The following is a 15,461-nucleotide window of genomic DNA, read 5'->3' on the forward strand; positions in this document are numbered from 1 at the left end:
CGTCAGAAAGTGGCAAGACAAACAGGAGGGCAAATTCACCTGACCTTATATAAGAAAATAAGAAAGTAAAACTGAAAAATATGGAAAACTAACATTGGGAGTATAGGCCAACACAGAGCACTACATTCTTAAATAAGCTCTCAGGAAGGAAAGGGTAATCAGTTACTGCAAAGAGTGAAAGGAAAAGCAGTGAAATACATTGGGAATGTTCTCTAATAAGGTAATGTAGGAAATATTTTCTTGAGATCTACAAATTTGGTCTTTGATGGAGACAAAAAAAAACAATCCCTTATAAATTTTAGGGAATTAACTTAAAAAATGAGATGGGTAGTTGCTTCGTTTTGGTCTGCATCTGTGCTTAAATTAAAATACCAAGGAAAAGATTACTTTCAGTCTGTGAGACTGAGGATTCTGAATGCCATCCCCTTTCTCTATATAAAGATAAATTATCTGAGGAAACATTAAGCAACAACTCTTGGCATCAGATATGCTCAATATGATGTCAGTCTTCTGAAGTCGATGTAATATTTGTGCCAAAGAATATACTGGTTTACCTATATTCCTGTCACACGTCAAAATGGAGGAAAGATAAGCATTAAACTGTTTCATAGGAATTACTTTTGAAAAGCCACCAACTTGACTACTGTAAGTTGTTTTTAAAGTAATTCCTTGGAATTGTGTCTGAAATACCTCAAATCCATTTATCGTAATTACAAGTGGCAGTTCATGCAACTTATCTCCCTGAGAGTTCACAGCAGCACCTCAGGGAACTCTGCAAAAGCACGGTGAAGGGAGCCCATAACACCTTAAATGGTCAAAAAGTCTCTTAGGTAAGGCATTGTAAAGACAACATTAGAAAAGTATTACATTTATAGACAGGATTAAGGTAGAGATCTCTAGTTATAAAGGCATCACAACCAGGTTTCTCCAGCTGTTGAACACAATATGTGCATGAAGTTATATGCCTGGGAAAAGGGTGAAAAGCAGCCATTTACTCCTTTTACAAAAACACTGATAAAGAATGAGGTATAGAAGGCAACAAATCTCTCCAGATTGAAAGAACTGTAAAAATAGCACTGCAGAAAGTAAAATTGGAGGGGTCATAAAGCCCTATACCCTACCAAATATAAGCACATAACATAAACTTATTTCATACATAGCTTTTATTTTCTGGGTTGAGGGGAGAAGGAAGGCCAGGAGGAGCTGAGAGTGAAATTCATATCTGCTCTTAGACTGAAGGGAAGCTTTTCTAGTCTTCTTCACCCCTGAAGCTTCTTATATATATGTACACATTGTTTAACTTTAAACCTTTTCTTACATAAACCCCTAATAGATGAGGATGATGCAAATGAATAAATCTTGCATGGTGCAAATGTATTTAATATTGTTTCATATGGAAAAGGCTTAAAAAATGAGAAAACAAATTGTAAAGCTGATAAACTTTGGTTATACTCACATAAAATTCCCCTAGTTTCTAACTTTTGGGGGAAAAGCAGTATTTTTTAGAGTGCCTGGAATCTGAAAATACTGGCAATAAAATGGCAGAATTTACAGTAAAAAAAACACACTGCAAAAAATATTCAGTACAGAAGCCATTAGCAAAGATGTCTTCAGAAGATCCCAGTAATTTATGCCAACTACATCTCTCAATTTGTACAAATAATTTGCTGCAGTAGTTCAATATCTTGACCTACACTCTTAAAGAATCATAAAATCCTTTAGGTTGGAAAAGACCTTTAAGACCATCAAGTCCAACCTTTAACCTTACTCTACCATGTTCACCCTTAAACCGTATCCCTAAGAAGAACATCTATACGACTTTTAATACATACAGGGATGGGTTTAAACTCAGCCACCTCCCTGGGCAGCCTGTTCCAATGCCTGACAACCCTTTCAGTGATTTTTTTTTTCCCCCCAACATCCAGCCTAAACCTCCGCTGGTGTAGCTGTAGGTTGTTCCCTCTTGTCCTATCACTATTTACTTGTGAGAAGAGACCAATGCTTATCTCTCTACAGTGTCCTTTCAGGCAGTCATAGAGAACGATAAGGTCTCTCTTCAGCGTCCTTTCCTTTAGATAAAGAGCCCAAATTCCTTCAACTGCCCTTCATACGACTTTTTCTCTAGGCCTTCCACCAGCCTAGTTGCCCTTCTCTGCACCCACTCCAGCACCTTGATGTCCTTTGTGTATTGAGGTGACGAAAACTGAACACAGTACTAGAGGTGCAGCCTCACCAGTGCCGAGTACAAGGAAAGGCTCACTTCCCTTAGACCTGCTTACTTGTATTTCTAATGCAAGCCAGGATGCCATTGGCCTTCTTGGCCACCTGGGCACACTGCTGGCTCATATTCAGCCACTTGTCAATCAGCAATCCTGAGGTCCCTTTCTGTCAGGCAGCTTTCCAGTCACTCTCCCCCCAACCAGTAGTGCTGCATGGGGCTGTTGTGGCTCAGGTACAGGACCCAGCACTTGGCCTTGTTGAAGCTCATACATTTGTCTCAGCCCATCAATCCAGTCTTTCTAAGTCCCTCTATAGAGCCTTCCTACTCTCAGGCAGATCAACATTCCCACCCAACCCGGTGTCATCTGCAAACTTACTGAGGGTGCATTCTATCCCCTCATGGAGGTAACTGATAAAGATGTTGAACAGAAGTGGTCCCAACACTAAGCACTGAAGAACTCCACTTCTGACCAGCCACCAGCTGGATTTAGCTCCATTAACCACCACTATCTGTGGCCGTCCAGCCAGTGTTTTATCTAACAGAGAGCATGCCCACGCAAGCCATGAGCAACCAGTTTTTTTCATGAGAATGCTGGAGAAGACGGTGTCAAAGGCTTTACAAAAGGCCAGGGAGACAACATCCGCAGCCTTTCCCTCATCCACCAGGCAGGTCATCTTGTCATAGAACGAGCTCAGGTTCATCAGCAGGACCTGCCTTTCATAAACCCATGCTGACTGGGCCTTATCACCTAGTTGTTCTGTATGTGGTGTGTAATGTCACTCAAGATGATCTGCTCCATGACCTTCCCTGGCACCGAGGTCAGACTGACAGGTCTGTAGTTTTCCAGATCCTACTTCTGGCCTTTCTTGTAGATCAGTGCCACATTTGCCACACTCCAGTCCACTATGATTGCGATACAATCTGTATCACAAGCCTGTTTTTCTATGTTTTTTCTCCCCTACAGATATACTGAACCTGAATCAGTTACTTGGCATTAAACATTTATATATTAAATATGGCCCTTGAAAATAAAACAAGCAACATTCTCAAGATGCTGTAATGAAGGACTGGAATAATGTAGTAACGTATATGTTAAATTGTTGGCAAATTGTCTGATCTGCTTTTTTAGTCAACAAATTCAAGCACTTCTGCATCATAATTTACCTCAAACTACACTATGTATCTAAAATAGGTCATATTAACTGCACTGTAAAAATATGTTTCCATTGACTTTTAGAAGAAATTACAGTAAAAACTGATAACTATACTGCAGAAATCTTAAGTAAGGAAATACCAGTCCTGTTCAGATTGAATTGAAACTATTTGTGAGCCATATCTTTTAAGTGAATGGAATGTGAGTTCCAGAATATATATACTTCTTTTTTTTTCTAGCTGGAACTGAAAACTTAAAATGAAAACATCTGTGAAAATGGTACGTTACAATAATTATTATTATTATATACAAAGACATGTTAGATTAAATGCCTTATAGTCTAATTCCAGGGAAATTACCACCTTTAAGTAACATTCAGTGAGAACAATTTTTAAAGCCTCTCAGTTTTATTTTAAATGTTTATGTGTTTTTTACTGAGCACACAAACACATATATATTCTCATCTTAAAATGAATGTTCAGTAAAAAACTAGTGACAGTGTATACAGAAAAATCTCTGGATCACCCTTCTGATATTTCTTCAACAAAATGAACTTGAAGATTAATTCAGTTAATTATATTAGTTGAAAAAATAATTTTATACTTTTATGATTCAAGCCAGTACATAGAACTACTTTGGAATTTGTTCACTAGAAAAAAATAATTTAAAAGTCACCTTACTTTTAGGTTGCTGTGGTGGTTCAGACCTCTCCCTCACTGGGCCGCATTGCAATGTCAACACCAGCCAACACTGTTCTTGCTTAGTTACAAGGGCGGTGAGCCCAACACTGTTCTTGTTTCAACTGCAGGTGCACTAGGCTGAGACAATCTGGCACTTTCTGACCTTGGCTACTGGGGCAGTGAGTTGAAATAATTGGGTACTTTCTAGTCCTAGTGCAAATACAGTTATTTGGGGCAATCAGGCATTCACCAACAGTACGTGGAACCCTGTTGTTTGGGGAATGTACCCAAGAGCCCTCCTGCTTGGGCTTGTGAAAGCCCACTCTGAAAGTTGCCAAAGACCACCTGACATGAATTGTGGCCACAATGGAAAAATACTGGCCAAAGTCAGTCATCTTGTGACCCTGTAAATATTGATGCTGAAATGAGGCCCCTTAGAGCTCTCTAGGATCACAGCAGACTGCTACTCTGTGCCTCAACAAGGATTTTGGTCTATTTGATAGAAATCAGTGAGTAGTCCACTACTTCTCATTTTGTGGTAAATAGATCAAATTATAGTAGTTCACTACAACTCTGTCTGACGGATGCAGTGGAGGGATATTTTGCTGCAACTTCTTTTTGTTCAGTTTGGTGGCTATTAGGTACCAAAACTGAATATCTTAACACAGGTTAGCCTCTATATCTGTATTTGTGTGTGTACAAACAATTAAGTTTATAAACTTTCTCGAAGTTGATCCTCTGTTCTTGATTATGACAAAATGTTGATTATTGCTTGATAAGGTATTGCTAGACAATGATATAATCCCATTTTGTTATTTGTTACAATAACATCAATCTACCTCTATTTGCTGCTATTCCAAATCACACCAGACCCATAGTTATGTATTAAACCACTATACTGAAATACCTACACATAAACCCGTTAGTTGTAAACTGCTGACCAAGTCAAGGACTAGGAGCAAAGTCAGCCACACCTAGACTCCTCTCTGAAGAGTTTAGAAAGCAGCAGGCTGGTTAGTCTCACCTCTGTCCCAGGGAAGGTCATGGAGCAACTCATTCTGGATGTCATCTCTAAACATGTTGAAGAACAGGAATATACTGGAAGTGGTCAACATGGATTTACCAAGGGTAAATCATTCTTGATCAATCTGCTAGCCTTCTATGATGTCATAACTGGTTGGCTGGATGAAGGGAGAGCAGCAGATGTCATCTACCTTGACTTCAGGAAGGCTTTTAACACTGTCTCCCATAAAATCCTCATTAGGAAACTCAGGAAGTGTGGGCTAGATGAGTGGACAGAGAGATGTATTGAGACCTGGCTGTGTGACAGAACTCAGAGAGTTGTGATCAGTAAGAGCAGTGTCGAGTTGGAGACCTGTAACCAGTGGTGCCCCCCAGGGGTCAATACTCAGTCTGGTCTTGTTCAATATATTCATAAACAACCTGGACAAGGGGACAGAGCAAGTCCTCAGCAAGTTTGCTGATGATACCAAACTGGGAGGGCTGGCTGACACTCCAGAGGGCTGTCCTGCCATCCAGCATGACCTGGACACGCTGGAGAGCTGGGCAGAGAGGAACCTAATGAGGTTCAACAAGGGGAAGTGTAGGGTCCTGTACCCACGGAGGAAGAACCCCATGCACCAATATAGGTTAGGGACGGACCTACTGCAAGGCAATTCTAAGAAGGATACAGGAGTCCTGGTAGATAGTAAATTATCCATAAGCCAGCCATGTGCCCCTGTTGCCAAGACAGCCAATGGAATCCTGGGATGCATACGGAGATATATGACCAGTAGGTTGAGAGAAGTCATTCTCCCCCTCTACTCTGCCCTGTTGAGGCCACATCTGGAATACTGTGTCCAGTTCTGGGTACCCCGGTGCAAGAGAGACAGGGAATTACTAGAGAGAGTCCAGCAGAGGGCAACCAAGATGACTGGGGGATTGGAGCATCTCCCTTATAAGAAAAGGCTGAGAGAGCTGGGACTCTAGCCGGGAGAAGAGAAGGCTGAGGGGAAACTTTATTAATGCCTATAAGTATCTAAATGGTGGGTGCAAGGAAAATGGAGCCAGGATTTTTTGCAGTAGTTCCCTGTGACAAGGCAAGGGGCAACAGGCACAAGATGAAATATAGGAAGTTCCATTTAAATATGAGGAAAAACTTCTTGACTGTGAGGGTGATGGAGCACTGGAACAGGCTGCCCAAAGAGGTTGTGGAGTCTCCTCTGGAGATATTCAAGACACACCTGGATGCAGTCCTGAGTAATGTGCTCTAGGCAATCCTGCTTTAGCAGGGGAGCTGGACTTGAGAGGAGTAGAGTAGAGGGTGATACTCTCAACCCACTGACCATAAACCTCCTTAGGCAATCCACGATTCCATTGACCTTCTTGGTGGCAAGGGCACATTGCTGGCTCACAGATAATCTACTGTGTTGTCCTGTCTCTACAGGCCTTGGAAGAAAGTCTCTCTTCATCTTTTTTATAAGTCCCCTTCAAGTATTGAAAGGCTGTATTAAGGTCTTCCTGAGACCTTCTCTTCTTCAGGCTGAACAACTATAACTCTCTCAATCTTTCTTCATAGAAGACGTGTTCCATCCTTCCATTTTTTGTGGCCCTCCTCTGGATCTGCTAGAAATGCACGAAGTCACTGTTTCCGCAGCATTTTGAAACTTCTATTTGCTACAGAATTATTTAATGAAAAGTGCAAGAGTTTAGCTTAAACCCATTTCTATCATCTGGCTAAATAGGTCTGTCAAACTTTGCACCGGTCTAGTTCAATGGAAAAATTTAATCTTCTATTAAAAGGGATACTGACATCTAAGTGTAACAAACGTGATAAGATATTTGGGGTAACAGTACCTTATATTGTCAAGAGTATGATTTCAGAACAGATTTGTCAACATCAGAGTCCTAAGATAATAAAACAAAAATTTAAAAAAGAGTTCTAAGAGCAAAAGTAAAAGCAACCACAAATTACACTGCAATTAACTAGACCACAGCAAGAATTTCCTTTTATGTTTCCATAGACTTCAGAACCCAAAATTTCTTTTTCATACTGTATAAATTCATGTTTCTGTAAGAATTATGGATCTCTCTTAGAAGATAAAACTCTGTCAACTAATGGAACCAGCAGTTCTACCACAGTATTGGTATACCCACTGATCACTACAATTTTTCTATACAACAGATGAAAAATCAGGAATCAGTCCAACCAGCATAACTTGCAATCTGCAATATTACCAATCTCGAAGGCATTCTGCTCTAGGATTTTATTCAGTTTTTGTTACACAAAATACAAATAGAGCACATCTGTTACCAATGTTCTGGAATTAACCTTCACACAAAACAACCCGAGATGTTCCCAGTTCCGGGCCTTCAAAATACCGAACCAAACAATGGGGTCGCAGCTCAATTTGCTACTTTCAGTCACAGACAAAGACAGAGGGAAGCTTCATTTTGCCAGGCATGTGATCCTAAAAAGATTGTAAGATCCTGCCCTGTTAAAACACTCTCCTGTTGGCAGAGTAGGAGATGACAGTGATAGTGAGCTCTTAAAGACAAGAATCAGTTGAAAGCATGTGTTATCTCTGGCTTCAAGAAAATTAGGCAGAGAACATCAAAACTAAAATTAAGTCATATCAGCCTACAATCTTGAAGAGAATTGTGACCCTAGGAAAAACAGCAGCTAGACAGCAACATACGGTTTGTCTAAATAAGTAACATTTTGTTTTAGAGAAGTAACTTCCTTATTGTGGTACTAGGCCACAGACACTTAAAAGAAGAGCTCAGAGACACAAAACCACAGACAACATGGAGTAACTAGCTCTTCCTAGGGAAAGAGCCAAAAGTGGTCTGTTGCAGAGAGACTCCTTTGGAAAACAGTCAGTTATGGTCCTCACCCCAGAGACAAAGATGATACTTCCCTGTTACCTGAGACAATTTGAAGAAAGATGTCCAAAGAAACAGTCCATCCAGAGACTGAAATAACACACAGGCCACAAAGTCTTTAGAAGATCAACAGATCATCACATGTATGCAAAAACTCTCTACAGTCATATTTGTGATTTCTCTACTGTAGCCAATTGAAAAACATGGACAAAATCTTTGAAATAAAACTCTACACTGAAAATACTGGAAAACATACACTAAATATGGTTCACAGACTTTCAGTTAGTCACTGTATACAATTTTTCTATTGCAGAACTAACGTAAAGGCATATCCATGAAGAGATGATGTTTTAAAACATCTTCAATAAGCCACTTTGCCAGCCCACTGTGCAAAAAGCAGTGTAACTTCCCTTTAAACGGAGAGAAAAAACCTACACAAATACCCAGACAAGCAGCATAACAACACATCTGGTCACATATGAGCCTAAGGATACAAACATTCTGCTTTGATTTTAGCAACAAATAATACGCAGACCAGGAAATCTGTGACTAATCAATGCTTTCTAGATTTGCCTATGAATTTGACACTTCTGTACATAGTTCAGTACCCAAGTGAGGTTTTGAGTTACTGATAACATTAAAGGCATACCTCTAAAAAACATTATTTGGAATGCTAGATGCTGGACTAGCTGCCACATTTTTTTTTCACAGAAAAGCCTTATGGTGAGAGCACTCACTGCGAAAGCACTAAATTACATTTAAATACTGAGAGATTTCATAGCCCCAGCTTCTAGCAGAGAAGAATGAGTGGGAAAATACCCACTCAGGTGGCTAAGCTCAGTGAAGGACTTACTACTATTTCTTCAATGGACTCTCTAGGCAAAAAAAGATTAATGAGGCCTCAGTAAAGGATGACACAACCTACCCCATGTTTACACACTTCTTCGGAGCAATGGGGTTCTCCTCCATGCTCCCAACACTGTTTTCATAGTGTATGGTATGAACAATACAGTACATTGCATAAACATAGAAAAAAATCAAGTCAAAGAGGTCTCAATCTCTCTTCTATCAACCATGCTGAAAGACAGGGGTTAACTGAAAATATCAATTTCTTTCTAGTACCCCTTCCCTACCTGTTTCCCATTCTATCCATCTATATCAGTGGCTACACTTGCAATGGAAGTAAGCTATCAGAATTCAAAAACATTTGTAAATGGTGCTTTCATAGTCTTAAAGGGCTGACCATTAAAAGCAGGAAGAAGACATTGCTTGAGGCCAACAACTTCTATGTAATACATCATCTGGACAGACTACAACATAACTGGTGAGACAACCTCAATGTCAGTTTGGTGCTCACATTGACAGATAGTATGTTGTAGAGGCCATTACATTCAAACCACTAGTTTTAATGCAAAAAATGAACCTTCTTACAAAGGAGCAGCTGGGATGTTATATAAAGAGAAAAAAAATATAAGTATCTTGCCTTCTTATTTAATGTCATAAAGGAATAATTTTTTATTTCTATACACAAATTTGACTGAAAAAAGTCTCAATAATGACAGCTGCTCTACATGTCACATTTATTCTGCCTGCAGAGTTTGGGAAAAATACAAGCACAGTAATTCTTGCAGAAAGCATAATAAAATTACAGATCGGTTTGGACAGAATAAAATTAAAAAATCTGCCTCTTTAATTTCTAAAAAACAGATAAAGTGATATGAATTATATAGAGGCCTTCATTCAGAGATGACTTGTTTTTATCCAACATAAATCATCAGTGACTATTTATCACAATCCTCAAGAGCCTATGCACGATGGTATGGTAACTTGTGTTGGAGAGCTGTCCAGGAGACAGTCACAGATAATGGTCATCCCTGATGGCAGTCTCAAATAGTGTAAAGGAACAATAAGGCTTAGAAACCACAGTAGGCTGTGTCTCCAAGACAGAAACCAACTCCAGAAGGTAGTAATCAAATGAGTAGTGTCCACCCAACTTAAGGTAAGGTCAACATTTTTCATGAGAATTATCTGCATTTTGCATGGTACCAGGCAAAATCTTTGAGACACATTTCATTTCTGCTAAGGGTCTTATTTTTCTGCTCAACAAATTCCACAGATGTAAATAGTAGCTTGCAGAATCAGTAACTGAATATAACCTATTAGTATTTCAAGACCAGGTTGGATGGATCTTTGAGCAACCTGGTCTAGTGAGAAGGTTCCCATGGTAGGGGTGTTGGATCTAGATTAAGTCCATTTAGGGACTTCAAGTACCCTTACAATCCAAAGCATGCTATGATTCTGTGATCATCACAACATCCTTATTTTGTATTCTGCAAGCAAAAGAAATAATGAATTGTGGGAAGGTTTCCTCTTTCCATTTCTTATTACTGGGAAATAACTTGCACTTACAATGTGGAACTGTAGAGCTGTGGGGAACATGTTGCATTTTGAAGTTTCAGATTCTTTTTTCCTAGTAATTTCACCAAAAGTCAGCATAAATACTGGGCTTCATATTCCTCTCTTCCATACACAGTATTTAACACAAGAAGATGAACTTTCCAACTATCATTCAGTTTTGGTAATTCCCTTCAAAAAAATCATTTGCTTGCCCTTAGAAGAATTACTTTAATAGAACACCAGAACCTGTAACACCACAGGGATCTAATGTTCTATTCCTTCTGCTTACAAAACAATATAAAATAAGGAAAGCCAAAAGCTTGTAACAATCACAACTTTGCTAAAGCTGAATCATATGTTGTTTTAAAAGCCATCATTTACATATAAAAAGCACCTCAGCCCACTGAATAAATGCACTAAGAAATAATTCTGAATCAAAACCATTTTATTTAGTATTCTGATGTAGGATGCAGCTGTGATAGCACAGAAAAACTCCTTAATTTTACTAAGCTTTCTAACATGGAAAAATGTAAAATTCCAGTTACTGACGGAAAAAAAACCAAACAATTCACTGTACCTTTACAACATAAATACAGTAACTTAAAAAATTCACTGTAGGTACTTCCCTCTGGTCTAATATCATTAAACAACTATGCCGAACACGTCTGGCATCCAAAACTGTCAAAACTCCTCTTATTCTTAATTGCCATTGAAGGTAGTCATCCTCTACTAGGACAGCCTTCTGAGACTGTTTGTACATTTACTGATTCCTCTGGTAAGTAAACTAACTCTTTGGTGTTCACACCAAAGACGATGAACAACCTCTTTCAACTACTCCATTTTTTCCTTCTCCTGTTGAGAACCTACCAAATCAGACTGTTTTTCTTCAGGAGGGGAATAGTACATTATATTTATCACTATAGCAACTAACCTAATTGATTTGATGCAGGTTTCTCTTCCACCATAGGATGGAGCCACTATCCCTAAGTATAATCTAAACCTTTAAGAAAGAAAAAAGGATCAGTTTATCATTTTACCTTGTCAAAGATAATAGAATTGAGCTTCAGAAATTAAAGTATAAATGAAAGTCTAATAGACTGTACATATACATCCAAATATGCTTATCTGTCAAGTGCAACTGAGAATATGGTGTTTACTGGTTGCTTCCAGTTACAGGGATGAGACTATTGTACAACAAATAGATTCCCAGAAACAAAAAATTCACAAAGTAACTAGAAGGAGGGAAAGAAACATTCATATAACTGGTTCAGGAATAAGCTCTGTCAGACCAGTATATTAAAATTAAAATAAGCAAAGTAGATAAAAAGTTTTATTTAGAGTGCTAAAAAAATATGGAAATATGAAAAAGTTCTGATGTTTTTTGGAGCTGCAGGGTATGATGTAAATATAGTTAAATTTCACCATCAGAGATAATGAGAGACTAGGTTCCTATTACTTTAATCATGTATTCACCAGTATTGTTTATTTACAGAAGTCTGCCTGATATCAGAGATGTAAGATGGTATACCTCCATATACCTGAATATAAGTTTTATGGAAAAATACATAACCCCTTACTTTGTCAAGTTCTTTTACTTCCTAAGAAATAAGGCAAAGCTGTTATTCTTAAAACATAACTGAGCCCATCCCCCACACACAGTTATGCTTTTCTTCAGAAAAGAAGGCATCAGATGAAAAAAATACTGAATAAACCCTAGATGATTTTGAAAGGATTCATAAAATGTGCAGTGCTACTTTACCTAGAAATAGCTCCACATTTTTTTCCTTGATTTTTTAACATCTTCACCCTTTCCACTGAGCAAAAAACATTTCTTGCAATTTTCAAATACTACTGCTAGAGAAAATGTTCATGGTGCTTCATTAACATTTGGAATTGCAGTTGTCAAATCAGTGAAACATTACATAAACGGTGGAGTGTTTTGACACTGCATATTTTAAGCTGCGTGGTGCTTTTCAGCACTGTATGGAATGAAAAGCTTACTACATTTTTCAGGAACACCATCCACACTGGCTGAGAGAACTAATTAGAAACTTGTCATTTAAGCACGCTTAGAAACTGCCTTCAAATTATCAGCTAATATTTGCAATGTTCAACATCAGTAAAAAATGCAATAAATAAATAATTAATAGATAGAAATTCAAAAGGACAATTCCACTCCTTAGAACAGAACACCCTCAAATGCCTCACTGCTGAAGATAAATAATTCTGAAAGTGTCAGAGTTTACAGTTAACTCTTTCTGAGGCTATGCTGATAGAACACATCTGCACAAAACCCATATATTTTCATAAAAAGTCTGGGACCCTCTAGGCATTTCTAGCACAAAGTTAAAAAATATTCCCCATTACTAATATTCAGCTGAATTCCCTTTACACGTGAACTATTAACCCTGTAATATGCATTTACTGAGTTACTTATCTCCCAGTATTCAAATATATTATTTTAAATCTAAGTATGCTGTTTAGTATATCCTCTGTATTAGCACACTGAATATGGCATTATGTAGGTGATTAAATTATTCAAAAGTGTGGCTTGTTTGAGATGATTTTTATGAGATGTATTAATGCAAAAGGTGCTAAATTAAAAAAAAAATTACAAAATATGTTATTCTTTTTCGAAGAAGACTCTTTCGGTGTTGTCAGCACAGAGAGTCCCCTGTAACATGCAAAAAAGCAAATTAAAGGTTGTCTTAGCCAATTACACTTTGTTTCAGAAAAAAAAAAAACAACTTGCAGAAATGGAGAACATAACATGGTTGGAAGGAATGGAACAGAGGGTTAAGAAATGCAGCAGGCATGCTCCTGAAAACCAGAATCCATTTCCTATTCATCATAACCTACAGCTACTACAGTTAAACACGGCAAGCCTAGTGCAAAGTCTTTTATGTTACAGCTAATAAAAGGAATACTCACTATGGGTAAATTACAGACCACATTCAGCTCAGGTCGGGAAAATGCAGTGTAGATTCATTTTGGCAAAGTTCTGCAGGTCCCTCCTGATAAATTGCATATTTATTTATTTTTATTCTTGCAAAGAAACTGCTTTTTCTGTTGTCTTTGAAAGATTCCCACTCTGGTGCTACGGACTAACTTGCATTCCTCAGAACTATGGGCATTACATATATTTATACCCCATGAGTGCTTGAAAAGTACCGTTCATCAGAGAGAGGGGAAAAAACAAAACAAAACAAAACCCTTTAAAAGTATTAATAGACCAGGCACTTGATTCTTACAGATACCTGATCTGCAACTCAGTGTGATTTATGGACAATCTGTCAAGCCTGAAAAAGAATATACTTAACTATACCAATAACCTGTTGTGGCAGCTCCAAAACTGATAGCATGGGCTTGCTAAACTGCTGAGGATACACAAAGGAAGTACCTGGCTGCTCCAATGCAATTTCACAGTCAGATAATCATGTATGATCCCAGTGATGTTAAGACATCTGTCACTTGACTCAGTATATGCTTCCTAAAGGAATGAACATAAGCAAATCGCTCCTGTTCATGGAAGACAGATGGGGGTAGGAGAGCGTTTATGTGGAGGGAGAAGTCTGGGAGAGAGCTGGTAACATCTGACAATAAACACGGAACAGCGTATCACTGTTACTACCACTGAAAAGTTTGTTCCTAAGATCCAAGAGATGTTTCTGTTTGGACTAGAAATGCCACCTAAGGACACCTCACACTCCTGAGCAGCAGCAGTATTAAAGTGGCAGTCTACCTGCTTTACCATGGGGAAGTGGGGACAGAAGCATTAAGGTGGCAAGTCTAAGGCACAGTACCTATGCCTGCCATCTTCAGAGCTTGGTCTTCGTCAGAAGAGTTGTCTCAGGATTTACGCCTAGCAAAAGCACCAAGACAAATATATACTTACTGCAGTAAGCGATTAGGAGACTAGCCAGGATCATGATAGCCCAGAAAGTTGAGGACATGCTTGGCAAGGCGTTGGCATCTTTCCTACTGCGTCTCCTGGGAGATGGAGCCATTGAAGCCACTTCCCCAGTATGGGGGGAAAGTCACAGTTTTACCAGCCAGCTCTCCCCTTGACTGATGGCCTTTCTCCACGTGTAATCCTCAAGGAAGTCATCTTCCAACAGCCCCGCGGTTCGTCAGCAGCAACACAGTCCTGTTCCAGGAACCATTTTTCAGCCAGAAAGCCAAGGCAACTCTAAAGCGTGCAGGACTTCCGCGCAGTGGCCACAGCCAGCTTTTCTCCTCTTACTGTGGTGAGATTCACAAGTGTGGTGGGTTGTATTGGGACTCAGATGCCTGGCGTGGTGCTGAGCATTGAAGACGTCCCACGAACAAGCCTCTTTTATTTTTTTTCGTTCCTCTTTTAATCTGCCAAAGTTGTTTCGCTGATTATCCTTTCCCCTGCGTCTTACCCTCTCCGGGAGGCAGACCTCGGCAGCCTGGGGCCCGGGCCGAGACGGTGCTAGAGCGGGAAGGCCTCCCCCGCCCGCCCGCCCGCCTCTCTAGGGCGACCTCCGCTCAGGCCGCCGCCGCCTCCCGGCCCAGGGCAGCATGGCCGCGCAGAAGGGGGAGGGCACCCCGGCGGCTGCTGCTGCCCGCCCGCAAGGGAGGGCTGCGCCTGGCAGCTCCGCGGGGCGAGGGCGATCCGCGCCCGAGCCCAGCACTCGCGGAGGAGAGCGGGACAGTGGCGCCCGCCAACGGCTGAGGACTGCGGGGCAGAGGGACAGCCCTGCCCGCCGGGCGGAAAGGTGCCCTGTCCGCCCCGGCGAGTCCAGCCTGATCTCCGCTCCTGGCCAGTCCCGACGGGGCGGGAGGCGCGAAGGGCTGCCGAAACCGCGGCGTGCGGGACACTATAGAAGGGTCGGCGGCAGCAGGTCTCCTCCCCTCCAGGCACCGCGAGCTCCGCTCTCAAGCTCTGCCGCTAGAGCAGCGCCGGCCCTTCAAGTAAAAAGCAGGAGGAGGAGGAAGAAGGAGGAGGAGGGGGACGGCGGTCACGCCCACAGGTGAAGAGCGCACGGAGCTGTTCTTCCCCCGGCGCCGCGCCACCTGCGCGTCCCCGCCGGAGGAGCGCTCCCGCCCTCGGGCGTACATCTCCCCCGCAGCGGCCCGCCCCCGGCTTCTCGTCCCGCTC

The 15,461-nt window shown here is 40.6% G+C and overlaps 1 protein-coding gene across 5 annotated transcripts in view; it reads right to left on the minus strand.

The window, feature by feature from the left end:
• The window catches only part of TAFA5 (TAFA chemokine like family member 5), a 463,715-nt gene extending 448,929 nt beyond the window's left edge, over positions 1-14,786 (minus strand). For all 5 annotated transcript variants that reach the window (XR_007891779.1, XM_051642092.1, XM_051642078.1 and 2 more), the window contains exon 1: positions 14,232-14,786. Coding sequence is in view for 4 of the 5 variants with exons in the window: in XM_051642092.1 (XP_051498052.1) it covers positions 14,232-14,343 (112 nt within the window). In the remaining variant the exon portion in view is untranslated. The remainder of the gene's footprint in view (positions 1-14,231) is intronic.
• Between the last annotated feature and the right edge of the window lie 675 nt (positions 14,787-15,461).

The sequence above is a fragment of the Apus apus genome, chromosome 1 (genome assembly GCF_020740795.1).
Source record: "Apus apus isolate bApuApu2 chromosome 1, bApuApu2.pri.cur, whole genome shotgun sequence".
NCBI classification, from domain to species: domain Eukaryota; kingdom Metazoa; phylum Chordata; class Aves; order Apodiformes; family Apodidae; genus Apus; species Apus apus.